Below are 14739 nucleotides of genomic sequence, written 5' to 3' on the forward strand. Positions count from 1 at the left end.
CCTGGTGCTGGGGCAAGCAGGGCCAAGGGGAGCCCCCGTTGCTGGCTTCATTTTGGGGTGTTTCCCTGTGGTGGGGGAGGTCACAGGGGGTGGAGGAGGGGACAGGACACGCTGGTGCTTGGGGGGACTTGGGGTGCCCCCCTGGGAACCCCCAGGGCAGATGGAAAGCGTTGGACACAATGAGGTGCTGCCCTCACCCAAGACTGGCCATGCAGGTACCACCCCGAAAATGCAGAGCCTCCCCCCCAAAATCCACCAGTTGTGCCCCCAACCCCCCAGCTGGAGCATCTGGGAGGGTTCCCACCTTCTGGGATTAGAACACCTTCCTGAGGGATGACAGGGTGACCCCCCCAGGGAAACAGTCTTTCCTTTGGGATCCTTTATCCCTGTAGTCCCCACCCATGGATTTACTGCCCATCCCAGGGTGGGCTCCAGGAGCTGTGCCAAGGCCTTGTTTCCCCTCCAAGAGGGAGCAGAACGAGCTGCGATGCTTTGGGGGGGGGGCTTTGGGGCTCCTTGGCCCTGCCCCCAGTAACCCCCGAGCACCAACAGCTGTCCCAGTCCAGCCAGTCTTCCCAGTATGGGACTGGGAGAGGAAGAGCCCAATTCCTGCCATTGCTGGTTGCACTGGGCAGAGGGTGAGCGGCCAAATTTCAGCTGGGGAGGAGAGAACTGCCCCCAAAACTCCCCTGCCCTGGTGCTCCCTCGCCGCCCCCCCCCCGGCACCGCCCCCTCCTCAGCCACACCCCGGGGCGGGAGGGGCGAGGGGAACACACGAGGGGGGGTAGGGAAAACACCGGGAATCTCCATCAAACCCAACTGAAGGTGCTGGGAGGGCTCAGGTATTCTGGGGAGCATTTCTGGGGTCCCGAGCTGCCAGTGCCAGCCCCGCTGGGGTAGCCTGGGGTCGGGGGTGCCTCTTCTTCCTCCCCACAGCCCCCATTTGACCCCTCCTCAGCGGGACTGGAGGGGGGGGGGGGCAACAACATCGTGGTGGATGCGGCAAAGCTCGGGGTGTGCAGAGAGGGGGTGAAGGTGACCCCACCACCCTGACCCCACTCCCTGGTGCCGGCGGGGTGGGGGATACACTCCGGGGGGATGAAGGCTCCGTGTCCATCCCGCGGGGGGATCATGTGGCCCAGTTCAGGAGGCTCCCGGCCCCGTCTTTGCTCTTCATCCTCAGTGGCATCAGGGCGGGCGCTTTGTAGTCGTGCTGGGGGGGCGGCTCGAACGGGTGGGGGGCCAGGGCCGGGGGCGGCAGCCCGTGCAGGGAGTAGAGGCTGTTGATGCCGGGATGGGGGCCCGGGGAAGCGGGGATGCCCACGAAGCCGTTGCTGGCGGCGGGGGGGTACGGGGACATGCAGGGGGACGGGATGCTCTCGGGGGGCAGCAGCCCCGGGGGGCTCCCAGGGCTCGGCCACAGGTTGTTCTGCAGCTGAAATAACAACAGAAACACAGAATGAGGGTGGGGACATCACTCCCTGCTCAGGTTCCCCCATTCCGCCTTAGATCCCGCTCCCCCCCTTCAGGTTCCTCTCATCCCACCTTTGATGCCTCTCACCCCATGTTGGATTCCCCTCACCCCCCTCAGATCCCCCCCACCCACCCGGTGCAAAGGGAGTGATGCCTTTGCTCTCTTTTAATGGCCTTGGGGGGGTTGAATCCCGGTTGAAACATTCCTGCCGGGAGAGTTTGGCTTCAGGGAGGTGCGTGAAGCTGACTTGTAAATTATTTTTATGCTTTTCGATATTGGGGGGGGGGGAGGGGGAAAGGCAGTTTTGCAGCAAAGGGGAGCAGGAAGCACCAGTGGATGGGGGAGAGATAAAGGGGGTCTTCAGGAGGGAACCCCCCAAAACCTGCCCCTGTTCCCATGGGAAATGGAGTGGGACATAAAGTAGCATCTTCCTGCATGTGGCAAAGTGTGATCCTCCCTCTTCTCCATCCCGGGCCGCACTTTTCCCGAGGGTGGATGGAACCGTGGGGGAGAAGGGGCAGGAATGGGTGATGTGGGGCACCCGCGGGTGCAGTGGGACGGGACCCCTCCCCTGGGACTGGGGTGGGGCACAGGGCTGGAGCAGCCTCCGTGGCATCTCTCACCTCCTGGATTTTCCCGTACCGTTCCCGTTTCCGCCACTTGGCCCGGCGGTTCTGGAACCAAACCTGGGGGATGGAGGAGGGGGCTGAGGTGTGGGGACCCTTCCCCTGCTCACTGCAGCCTACTGCCGAGGGCCACACTCCTCCCCAGCAGGAAAAGGGCCGGACACGGTGCCACAGCGTCCCGGAGAGCTGAGCAGAGGCAGCTGCTCCGTGCTCAGCGTTGGAGCTCTCTGCCTTTTCCTCTGCCAACAGCAGGAATCTCCGCATGGGAAATGATCCGTCCTGCCCCGTGCATGATCCTTCCCCCTCCCTGGTGCTTCTGGGACTTGTTTGTCCCAGATTTTTGCTGCAGAATGAGGCTTTTTGGGTGCTGATGTCCCATCTGCATGTCCCCTCCGTGCTGCAGTGGGGACCGGTGCTCACTGGGGCGGGGACAACTCCAGCAGCAGCTCCCGGAGAGGAGGGTACACTGCCGGGATTCGGTTTCCCGGCTTGGGGCTCTCGTGGCTGCAGCAGGTGGTTTCATCTCAGTCCACCCCAAATCTGGGGTCGGAGGCTCCGGCGGGCGCTGAGTGGCTGCGGGCTCGGGGGACACTTCCCCTACCTGTGCCTGTCCCCATTCCTGCTCCTGGGGATGGCAGCTCCCCGCGGGTGCTCCCTGCTCATTTCCTCACCCTCCGCCTTCATTTCCTCCCTGCTGGGTGCACCCTCCAGCCGCCTCTTCCCACTGGGAGCCTCAAACCGCATGGAGACACCTCTGGAAGCAGCTCCCCCCAAGCGTGATGCCGGCGGAGCCGGGCAGTGAGGATCGGTCTCATCCTGCTCCACATCCCGGGATGTGCCACCCCCAGCCCCGTCCGCACTGGGGATTCCTGAGCTCCCGGGGATTCCTCTCCTGGGCTGGCGGCTGGAGGAGCTGAGCTGGGGAGGGTGGCTGGGAATGATGGATGCAGTGGGGGGATCACGATCAGGGCATCCTGAGGGGGGTGGTTGGCACTGATCTCCCAAATTTTGGCTCTTTCCACCCTTTGGGTGCTTGTCCAGGGGGAAGTAGCAGAGGGCTCAGAGGCAGCCAACACCCACAGCTCAGCAGTGGGCGCATGGTCTGAGATTTTCCATCTGGGATTTAGCATAGTCATGACAAAACCAGCTTCTGTCTCAGCATCCATCACCTGGCAGACAGGGAACCCGCCCTCCTGGCAGCCCCCAGGGTGTCCATGCCCACCCCTCCGTGCCCATACCTGCACCCTGGCTTCCGTCAGGTCTGTCCGCAGTGCCAGCTGCTCCCGGGTGTAGACGTCGGGATAATGCGTCTTCTGGAAAACCTTCTCCAGCTCCTCCAGCTGGAACGTGCTGAAGGTCGTCCTGTTCCTCCGCTTCTTGCTCTTGCTCTTGCCCAGGGGCTCGGGGAGCTCGGGGATCCCGTGTTCCCGGAGGCTGCCCAGAGGTGCTGCCAGTGGGCACCCCAAATCCTCCGGGTCTTTCGGGGGTGCCCTGCAGGCTGCGGGAATTGCCTGGAACCCACCTTTGCAGCCCTTCTCACCTGGCGGGGGAGAGGCACAGGACCAGCGGGGGTTAATGGTGCCAAGGAAGCCCAGAACGCTCCGTGCCACAGCCCTGGCATCCCATCCCATCCCATCCCATCCCATCCCATCCCATCCCATCCCATCCCATCCCATCCCATCCCATCCCATCCCATCACTGGCCCAGGGGAAAAGGCTCAGTATGGACACGCGGCAGGGCAAATCCATCCCTGGGGAGGGCAAAATCCGTGCTCGCTGTGGGAGCTGTGGGCAGGAAAAGCTCCTTGGGGGTGGGGAAAGCCTGGCTGGAGCAGCGGCTGCTCAGGGTCCCACTGGGATGCTGCGACTGCACGGGGAGGGGGCAGAGGAGGTGGGCACAGGGATTTTTTGGAGATGGTTTTGCCCCACTCTCCTCATCCCCCTCCTCCCACTCCCTTCCCGCCCAGACTGGAGCCTCCGCCCGGCTCAGAGCCCGGAGCGGAGCCACAGCACCCACCAGTGACCCCGAACCCACCCCGGCTCGGGGCCCCCCATGCTCCAGATAGTCCAGGGGGAGCTCTATGCCCCTGAGCCAGCACTTCCCTGGAGCTGCAGCTCCCGGGAAAACACTTGGAAAGGAGTGAAAAATAACGCCCTGCTTTTTTTGCTGAAGAAGAGCTCCCCTTCCTCACCCTCCTCTGGGACCAGAGCAAGAAATCTGCGGGTTCCCCCCTTCCCCTCGGTGCTGCTGCCTCAGTGGGATGGGTGATGGAATGGGATCAAGGAGGAAAATCCCTGCCATGCGTTTCGGGGGGCCACCTCTGTACCCCCAGGAGGGTTTTTGTCCCCACATGGGGACACAGAGAGCTTGGCAGCTCCAGATGATTCCGGGTGCTGTTGGGACCCCGACGGGCTGAGCCAGGGAAAGGAGAACCGAGCGGGGAATCAGCAGATGGGGAGGGGTGCCTTGGGGTCCCCCATCTGCTGAGGGGACACAGAGGTGTCACTTGGGAAGGGGACAACCTAAAAATGCTGGGTTTGCCCTGATCCCACCCCAGTCTCCAGCTCCAGAGATTCGGGATTTCTGCAGGTGGGGAGCACTGGCTCCCTCGGCGGGGCAGGATCAGGCCCACGGCCAGGCGGGGGGAATGCCTCCTTTGGGATGGATCCTCTTCGCAGCCCGGTGACCACCACATCCCAACAGAGCAGGGAAATTGGGTCCCCGTCCCTGCAGACCCACCCAGGGCTCCGCACCCCCCGAACCAGCCCCCGCCACGGCCTTTTCCGGCCTTTCGGTTTTGATTTTTGGTTGTTTTCTAATTAGGGCAATTTGGGGGCTATGGAGCAGCCAAGCCCAGATCCAGCTGCTTTGAATTAATGGGAAATTGTAATTTGGGGGAGGTTTGGGGGGCGATTGCTCCTCGTCCCTCTCAGCACCGACCTGTCTGTGTGTCTGGTCGTGGACAATGGCAAAGGAATGAGGCCAAATTGCCGTTTCCTCCCTGCTTTGGCCTCCAAAGCGCTCAGCCGCTGGGCCGGAGGGTTTTAATGATTCAAAACCAAATCTCACCAAAGAGCAGCCCCAAATATAACCAAAATTAAGGGGGAAAAAATTACCAAAATAAAATCCTGCTGCACAAAGCATCGAGTTTGGGTTTTTTTCCCCCGTTTTTCAAAGGCAACACGGCGCATTTCCGAGTGACCCGCGGGTTTTGGCATTGGAGACAAATAAATAAATAGCCAGAAAGAAGGAAAAGGCAGGAAGGAGCGGGATGCAGGCACGGAGCTAAATAAACACAGCGGCACAGGGGGACAAAGGGAAGATACGGATATTTTTCTCCCACTCCTTCCTAAACTGACACCCCCCGAAAGATTTGGCGGCGCTGGGGAAGGCGGCAGCTGGGGAACAGCTGTACAATTCCTGGGATAATGGGGAGGGGAAGGAACTCAAAAGGATCATTAAGGAAGGCACGGGGGCATGGAAAGGACTCCCAGGAACCGGGGGAAACACCCGCGGAACGGCAGCATCCCCCCGCCGCAGCGGGAGCAGGTAAGCGCCGTGCCGGGGACCCTCCCGGTGCTCCCAGACGGCTTTTCCCGGCAATTCCCGGGCCTTTTTCTACCTGTTCCCTGAGGCGGCTTTGCTGGCTCCCACCTGGTTCCCATTGCCCCCGCAGCGCTGCCTTTTGCTTCTTACACTGAAGCAGAAGCGGGGGGATGATATTAAAGTGAAAGTGGGAGTCGCGGAGAGTCCCCGACGGGCCCGGCTGGGAAAGCGCCAAGGAACGGCGGCTGTGGGGAGAGCCCCGGGGGTGAGCCTGGTCCCGTCCGAGCCTGGAGAGGGGTGCGGAGTCCCGGGACATCCGGGCCAAAGGGAACCGGGCGCTCTGGAGCTCCGGAGACGGATACCGGGGAGAGCTGGGAGCGCTGGAGCCCGGAGTCGGGCCCTGGGGAGCGAGAGCGTTACTGCCCCGGAGCGAGGCACCGAGGGGTCCCAGGGAACCGGGAGCGCTGGAGCTCCGGACCCGGGCACCGGGGAGCTGGGTGCGCTGCCAGCCCCGCGGTCCGGCCTCCCCAAGCTCCCGGAGCCCCGGGCCCGGCCGTGAGGCCGCACCGCGGGTGCTGCCCGGTGGGGTCCGGGGACGGGAGTCGGCGGCCGAGCCTCCTCCGGGGAGCGCGGCCGTTCTCCATCCCCGGTAACGGGGACCCATCGTTCCCCACCCCGGGCCGGTCCCCGCCGTCGCGGCAGCGGGGCCGGGTCTCTCCCGCCGCCTTTTCTCCCTCTTCCCTCCTTGTTTCTGGAGAACGGGAACCATCCCGGAGACCCCGGTCTCTGTCGCGACACAGTCCCAGCTGCCGACACTCGGCCGCAGCCGCCCTTGCCGGCTCCGGCTCCCGTCGGGGGATGCCTCGGTGATGCCCGACGGGGCCATATCGCGACATTGGCCGCCTCGGAGAAGCCCGGGGGAGCGTGTCGGCGAAATGACGCTCTTGGGGGGGTCAGGGCTGGGGGTCCCGGCAGAACCCGAGGCCGCGGGCGGGGGCAGAGAGGGGGGAAGAGAAGCAGAAGGGGCCGGGAGGGGTCGGCGGCCCCGGCCCCCCCATCCACCCGCCGCTCCCCCGGTACCTGCAGCCCCGGCCGGGTACAGGGGCTTCCCATGGACGGCCGCGGCGGGGGGGCCCGGGCTGGCGACCCCCAGGTACCGTGGCTCTGCCCGGACCGGCGGGCAGCGGCCGGGGCGGGGGCTGAGCGGCGGCGGCCGCCGGTGGGGCCCCGGTGGACCGAGGGCGAAGGCGGTGGGAGGCCGGGGGAGCCCCGGGGGACCCCCGGCCCGGCGAGGCGGGGGGAAGGCCGGGCAGCCCGGTGTCTCCATGGCGCAGGTTGGAGGGGACGGGGATGGTCCGCGAGAGCGGATTTTGTGCGGGGCACCGGGAGGAGGGGGCCGGGGGGGCGATGGGGAGGGAGGGATCGGCCCGCAGCCCCCCCACCCCGCACACCCCCACCCGCCCCCCCACTCCACCGCCAGTCACGTGCGTCCTCCCAGCCACTTCGTTAACCCTCTAATCCCAAATCCTCCCCCCGCCCGGGACACTTTCCCGAGTGGGTCAGATCCCTTCATCCTCAAGGCAGCGGCCGCGGGGGGAGCCGTGCTGCTCCCTCCCCGCGCTCCCAGTGTCTCCCAGCTACAGGAAATGCCCAGGGCACTTCTTTGATTTAAAACTTCATCCCACACTGCTGATAGCAGCAAGAAATGCCAGGCAGGGGAGAAACTTTCATTTTCCTGACACTCTCTGGGTTTATTTTCCCCCTCAGGCTCTACAGAATCCATCCGTAGCCTTTCCCTCCCCAAAGCCAGGGCTGAGGCCTGGCACAAGTCGGTTCAGGGATGATCGTGACCTTGGGACAAGGGATGCAGGGATGGTTGTGACCCCAGGACACGGCATCCAGGACCCCACGGTGTCGCTGGAGCAGGTTCTGGTGTGGGTGGTGCTTGCTCCCAGCACCAACGAGATCCCATCCTGCTCCCCATGTGTCCCTGCTGATGCTTCCACACCCCAGGATTTGGATTCCCTCATGGCAGCATTCTGAGTTTGGCTTTGGCATCAGGCATTGGTGTGGATCAAAGCTTCTTTATTCCCCTTTTTCCTGCATTTTGCTCCTCTGCTCCCCAGGGCTTGCCTTGGCTGGGAGAGGATCCAGATTTTTGGGGGTGTTTGTGTGCAAAATGTGGGGGAAATCTGGAATTCAAAGGAGAAGGAATTAAATAAGGGGCCTGGAGAGCTAAGTGGAAATCTGGGCTGAGGGGTGAAGTTTTACCCCTTCATTTGCTGTTTTTCCCTGTGCACACTTTGAGTTCATTTTTGGGCATCACTCCTTGCTCCAGGTCTGTGAAAAAATAACCTGCAGGTGTGGGGGGTGTGGGGCAGGGGATGAACTGCATGAGAGCAGCAAGAAGAGGTGGAGAGGGAGCTGGCAGATCCCAGATGTGCGATGTTAAATAGCGGAACCAGGGGATAACTCTGACTATAAATAACATTATCGCTTTTATTGGTGGTGCCGGGGCAGGACTTCGTTATCCAGGCACAGTGAAAATCTGGAGTCACAAGAAAATCTCGTTTCAAAGAGTTTGTGACATAAATATGTCACCTCCGTGTCTTGGCAGGGGCTGAGGATTGATGCGTTGTTTGGTCATTGGGAAGAGCGTCGTTACTGCAGGAGTGAGGGATTTGTGGTGTAAATCACGGCTGGATTTTCCAGCCCCTGCTCCGGGGAGAAACTGAGTCTGCAAGAAAACGCTGGGTTCCGATCCTGGGCTCAGAATTGTTCTTTCAGAGTCCTGTGAGGGGCTGGCTCTGCACAGAGGGGTCTGAGCGTGCGATGCCCCCTCTTTGCCCACCCTTTTAATGCCCACGATGCTCCCTGTGCCTCCCCCAGCCTTCCCTGATCCTTTCCCTTTGCAGCAGCTGGAAGTGCTGGGATTTTCCCTGTCCGACTGTCTGCAGCTCGCCGAGTGCTGTAAATTATGGCTAAATAGGGTCCGGGAGGCCTCTGGCTCCCAACAGGTCATTAAATATTATTAAACATAACGTAACTCCTGGAAAGGCTTCTCAGTTTTAAGGTTGCTCTCCCAGTTTTACTGCTGGCATGTAAAGGAATTTAATAGCAGAGGGATGAGTCCATCCCTGTGTGCCAGGACGGAGAGGCTGCTTTAGGATGTGCTGGTTTTCCAGGCTGGAGAGATTGCTGGGACCCTCCTGGGCAAGTGGAGAGGTCCTGGGCAGGTGGGATTTGGGGTGTTTGGAGCTGAAGGCACCATGGGGTTTGTCAGATTTTGGGGGGTTTGTGTTGGTCCCTGGAGATGCTGAGGAGTTTGGTCCTTCCAGTGGGCAGGGATGAGGACCAGGACCCCCAGGATCCACCAACCCCCTGCCCTGTTCTTTCCTGTAGAGCCAGACCAGGGTGCTTCATTCTCCTGCATTTGGGAATGTGTGTGCTGGGTGCTTTGGGATCAGGGAAAAGGCTGAGAAGTGGCTGCCCCTTCCCTGGGCACCACGGGTGGGTGCCAGTGTGGGACTGACTGGAGCAGGAAAGTCCCTGTGGGGCTCCTGATGCTCGCTGGGGTTCGTTTTCCACGAATCAACTTATTTTTGGGCAAAGAATGATCCCACCAACTTGAAAAGCTTCCAGGAGAAACTTTTCACAACATCAGAGTGTCTGACTCCATCTCTGTAAGGGGAAGAGCTGCTGGGTTGACTCTTGGATTGAAATGACCTTTTGTGGCCCGATTTTAACTGGATCTTCCACCAAATGAGCCTCACCAGAGAGCCACCAAGAGCGGCAGGGGGACCCTGATGGGATCCTCTGTGGGAAAAGGCTGCTTTTGCTTTGTCTCTTGCTTGCTGGGAGGATTTTTTTCCTTCCTCTTTGCATCCCATTTGCTTTCCCGACCATCTCCAGGCATCCCAGAGAGCTGCCTCTCCTCCCCTGGGACCTTGGGATGTCACAGAAGAGCTCTGCAGGGGGCTGGGAGGGTTTGCAGAGCTCTGTGGTTTGTAGGAACATCCCTTCACAGCCAAGACTTCGCAGAGTTACCCAGAGCCTCGGGAATGCTGGCGGGGGATGGAGCAGTGCCTGGTGCCCAGGGAATGGGCTTCTCCTTCCCCGAGGACACATTTTCCCTCACAGCCTGAGGGTCAGGCAGGACCAGCAGCTGACATCCAGGTCCAGCTTTTCCTCGAGGGCAGTTGGGTTTTATTATTTTTGGCAGTCTGGGAAGAAAGCCCATTCCTGGGAGCCTGTGGAGGAAAAGCCATGGATTCCTCTGGGGAGGCAGCTCAGCCCAGCGTGGCTGCGGCACACGAGCCTCAGGGTGGTGGCAGAAGGGACGGTCTGGGGACAACTGTCTGAAGGGTGATCAGGCACTGAAGGCCCCTCCCGCCCGCAGCATTCCCGGCTCTGCTGGGTGTTTCCTGACCAAGCTTGGAGCAGGGCTTGGAGGATGTTCTCCAGCTCTGCTGTTCCTCTCAATCCCTGGCAAAACATTCCTGTTTCTTCTCAGCCTGGGGAAGCACCGTGTGTGGGCAAAAGGATCTGGAACAGCAAAACAAAGGCCATTCCCTCTCTCCTTTAAGGGATGAGCGTTCTGGGGGTGCCCATGGGATCCTTCCCTTGCCTGAGGAGGATGTGGGACTCAGCCAGGATTCAGGGCCGTGCTCCCCCTCTTCTCCTGCTGTTCCAAGTCTGGGCTCCTCCAGGACCTTCCCCTGCTCCCCAGGGAGATCCATTCCCGGGGGGATGCACCCCTCGGGGTGCCTGTGGGATCCTCGGGTTTGTCTGGGCACATCCCTGCCCCCTCTGTCACAGGGACAACGATCCCGGCCCCGGGCACTGACGGGGATCGGTGCCCTTCCCTAGGTTTGGTTTTCCCTGAACCTGCAGATCCATCCTCGGTCTGTGTCCATCTGCACATCCCTCTCCACCTCCCAAATACCCCCCAAACCCTCTGGTTCCTGATGTCCAACTCCCCACAGAGCTTCATCCCAAGCTACCGTTCAGTTTTGTTCAGGAATGCGCATATTGATGGCAGGAAAAATGAATTAATTCCCCCGGGGAAATAATAAAGGAGTTTTTATATATATTTTATATACAGAGAAATAAAATCCCTTGCTGGTCACAACCCTGATGTGTGTGAGGGAGCTGGAGCTGGAGCTGGAAACCCATCGGGATCATGGAGCTGGGGCTGGATTTGTTGTTTTCCGAGGCTGACGAGGCAGGGAACGATCCCGATTCCAGATCTCACAAAAGCCAAAGCACGAACACAAATATCCACCCACGTGGATCACGATGCCCCTGGGTCACACACGTGTTTTACAGGCACGCGGAGAGATGTAGAGAATTAATTTAGATATAAATTAATATTGCATGATAGAATATGCTAATACAATATATTAATATCAGCTATAAATAGCATATCTTTTATACAGATCTATGTAGATTGTGTATTATTATACTTAACATTTATGGTATCTTATAAATACTGGTTGATGTTGCATTCATTATATAATATTAATTGTGTAATATTTTAATATGACATATTTTTAACATCTCTTTTTGTATTATATATTTTTAATATGTATCTATCCCGGGAAACATTTAAGGCCAGGCTGGACAGGGCTTGGAGCAACCCGGGACAGTGGAAGGTGTCCCTGCCCATGGCAGGGGGGTGGAGTGAGCTTTAAACCATTCCATGATTCTGTAATTCTGTAATTCCATATTAATGCATGCATATTTATATATAATGATATGTAAATATTAATTCATATTTATAGAAGTATACATATTTAGAGTTATTCTGATATATCCCCTAAGAATTTAATCCCACGCAAATATAATTATAATTTTTCCCACAAACAGAGTATTCCCGTGTTAGTTCACGTTATCAGCACAGGGACACTAAAATCGTGGAATTTCGTGTCCGGATGACAGGAAGATGAGGATGAGCATGTGGAAATCACATGCAAACAACTGCATAAATCCCTAAATTTGTATAAATACGTTATGGCTGGGGAGTTTATACGTACAAAGCATGTGGCTGCAGCGAGGAGGGATAACAGATGGACACTCGCAGCACTGGCAAGGAGGGAAATTTTCCCCGGAAAACAGCGAATTTCTTAAAAATTCCATTTTTAGCAATTTCCCTTCGTTGTTTTTTTGCACTGTTGAAACCTCGGCGTTCCCGTTTTCATCCCGGTGCTGGCTCCGGAGCAGCGTTCGGTGTCAGCCCGTGCCGTAAATTAATGACGGCAGCAACAATCGAGGAACCGAATCCCGAGGAAGCAAACGGCGGCGACGGGATTCATCCCGGCGGGAACGCCGAGCTCGGCGCTTTTGTTTTCTGCTGCATTTCAAGGAGTTTTCCTTTGAATTTCAAGGACTTTTCCTTCGCATTCCGAGGAGAAGGATTAGGAGGAAATAAAAGAAAGTACAATAAAAATTAACGTTATTTTAACTCGATTCAAGTCAGTATCAAAACTAGGACTTTTTTTTTTTGGCCGCTGCTGCATAAAATTCCAAGTTTTTATAAATTAATGTGGTGGCCTTTCGAGGAGCTGCAGGAACAAATGGGTTCAAATCCCTTGGGCTGCTTTAAAAGAGGATCCGGCTCCCTCCTTGCAGTCAGAGAATTCCACCACGGGGTAATTTGGGCCCATAAACTCAATTTTACACCGGGACGCTGAGGGGACTCCGTGGATCCCTTCTCCCATCGCCATCCCGATGCTGCGCTGGATTTTTGCTGGAATAAGGAAAGATTTGTGCTTCATCCGTGCGGGGGATTTTCAGGCTGCTCTGGGAAGTGCTTCAGGATGGCAAGTTCAGGCTTGTTTTCCTTCCAGCTGCTCCAAAAATATATATTATATAAAAAAACCCAGGCTGGAAATGAAGCCTGGAAGCAGCAGCGAGCCGAGCCGGCAGTGGGTGGGATTCAGGGGAGATGCTGGGCTGGAAGTGTGTTTATGCCATTAATCCCAGTAAAAGCTGTGGGACTGGGAGCAAAATGGTTCTTTTGACTCCTAAAAACTTGATAGTGCTTGGAAAATCAGGAGAACAGCGAGGGATTAAAGGGAATTCATTCCATCTATGACTGAAGGGAATTTACTGCAATATTTGCTTTGCTGGGAAGTGGTAGGATCCGGATCCTTTAGAGTTTTAAATTTTAACCTGTTAAGAGTTCTAAGTCTCAAATATTGGCTTTAAATCAGTGGGATCACTTTGGATTTAAGATCTACAGAACCAGGAGCAGGATCCGGCCCCAGATTAACACGGCAGCTGGAGAAATGGGTGTAAATCTGGTAATTTGGCTATTATGTGGATTTATGCTTCCCATAGGATGTACAACAGCCTGGCTTGGGGGAATAAATTCCCGGGGAGTGGGGAGGAATTTATTCCCTGAGGGGGGATAAATTAATTTATTCCCATCATTAGCGCAGGGCTGGGCTGAGCCTCTTGCTCTGGGCTCCATTATTCCGGGTTTCCATGGGATTACCCTGGGCAGAGTTTGAGTTTTATCTGGAAAATAGCTGGAAAATGGTGGAAATGGGGGGAAGAAGCAAAGGGGAGGTGATGATTTGGGAGAGCTGGGGGAAATTTAGCTGCTGGCTGTGCAGGGGGAAGGACTGAAACAACGCTCTGATCCCGGGAGGGATTGGGAATAAATCCGAGCCGTTCCAGGAATCAGCTTTGTGGGAGCAAACACGTCCGGCTCCGGCTTCCCCTGCTTGTTTGGGATCCCTGGAGTCAGGAGCTCAGCACCCCCTGAGTCCCACCCGTGGGGGAGCGGGACCCTCATCGTGCCTGGGGATATTCCAGGGTGATTCCCCCACCCTGAAGGTTCCTTTTCCCCCAGAGCTGTGCCGGGGATGCGGAATCGCTCCAGCTGCCTCCGAGGAAAACCCCAATTGCCCCTGGGATTTGCAAGGAGAGCCGGACAAAGCCCTTCCCCTCCCCAGGGGATTGATGGGTTTATTCATCCCCTTCCCTAATGAGCCACTTCCAGATCCCAGTAAATTATACGCACCGGGACGGATGAAATCTTGCTCCATAAATCAGATCTGAGGCTGACAAGCTCTGCCTGCATCATTATCCCGGCAAGTTTCGGAGATCCCAGGTATCGCCGCCTCCTTTGCAAATCCCAATAAATCTGGGAGTAATCATTCCTGACAGAGAGGCAGCAAAAGCACCGGAAAACATTTTCTTCCCTTAAAATGTAAGTGGAAAATTTATTGCATGGAAAGAAAAAGTTTTCCCCGGAAAGTCTGTAACAAACAGCAACGTGAGGAACTCCCCGGGGCCAAGCCGGTGGGATGGCATCACCTTGGGATTCCTGGGATAAATTCCTAGCAGCTCCTAAAAATTCAGGACGATTTTTTCTTGGGGTGAAACAAGAGGAAAGAAGTAAAGCCGAGTGTCTCCAAGTGTGTCCCGAAAGGACAGCGGAGCCAGCGCTCTGCAGTCTGCTGCCTTCTGGTTTGTGTTTAGCCTTTGGAAAAAAAAGAAATCCCCCCCTGCACACCTCCTTTTTCCTAGAGGGAAGATTGATTTTATTAACCGGCCGACACCTGAAAGTAATCGGGATTTTTTTGGTGGCTGGTGGCGGGGGAAGGAGCCGTCCCGGGGCTCTGCAGGGGCTGAGCTGTGTTTTCCCACTGCTCTTGCTTCCAGACGGACGCGGAATGGAGCGCACACGGATTCTCCATCCTTTCAGGCTGGTGGGGGGGTGGTGCTGGATGTGTCCTTATCCTCGCGGTCCCGTCATGGAGCCAACACCAGGAGACAAAACGCTCCCCTTTCCAAGGGGAAACTGAGGCACGCGGCTGTGGCACGGGTGTTAGGGGTTGCAAATACCCCACCACTTGTCCCTTGGCTGGTTTATTGGTGGATTGGGAATGTTTGGCTGGCTTTACACCTGGAGGAAACTCGGGAAGGGCAGGCTGACCCCAAGGAACCCCCTTCAAGCATCCCAGGGAGTGTTTCCCCCCTTCCCATGTGCTTCCCACTCCTCCCAGCTTTGCAGAGCACTCTGCTTTCCCTACAGGCACAGCAGCAGGAGCTCTTGTTTTTCCATAACAGGATTGTCCACAT

The 14739-nt window shown here is 57.5% G+C and overlaps 1 protein-coding gene across 1 annotated transcript; it reads right to left on the reverse strand.

Moving 5' to 3' along the window:
- Positions 1 to 1129: 1129 nt before the first annotated feature.
- ALX3 (ALX homeobox 3) lies at positions 1130 to 6973 on the reverse strand. The gene is made up of 4 exons (XM_068996009.1): positions 6727 to 6973; positions 3339 to 3640; positions 2098 to 2160; positions 1130 to 1435 (listed from the first exon to the last, which is right to left on the reverse strand). The coding sequence occupies exons 1-4, from the start codon at positions 6971 to 6973 to the stop codon at positions 1130 to 1132; spliced, it is 918 nt and encodes a 305-aa protein (XP_068852110.1).
- Between the last annotated feature and the right edge of the window lie 7766 nt (positions 6974 to 14739).

Source organism: Aphelocoma coerulescens, chromosome 26 (assembly GCF_041296385.1).
Source record: "Aphelocoma coerulescens isolate FSJ_1873_10779 chromosome 26, UR_Acoe_1.0, whole genome shotgun sequence".
Lineage (NCBI taxonomy): Eukaryota > Metazoa > Chordata > Aves > Passeriformes > Corvidae > Aphelocoma > Aphelocoma coerulescens.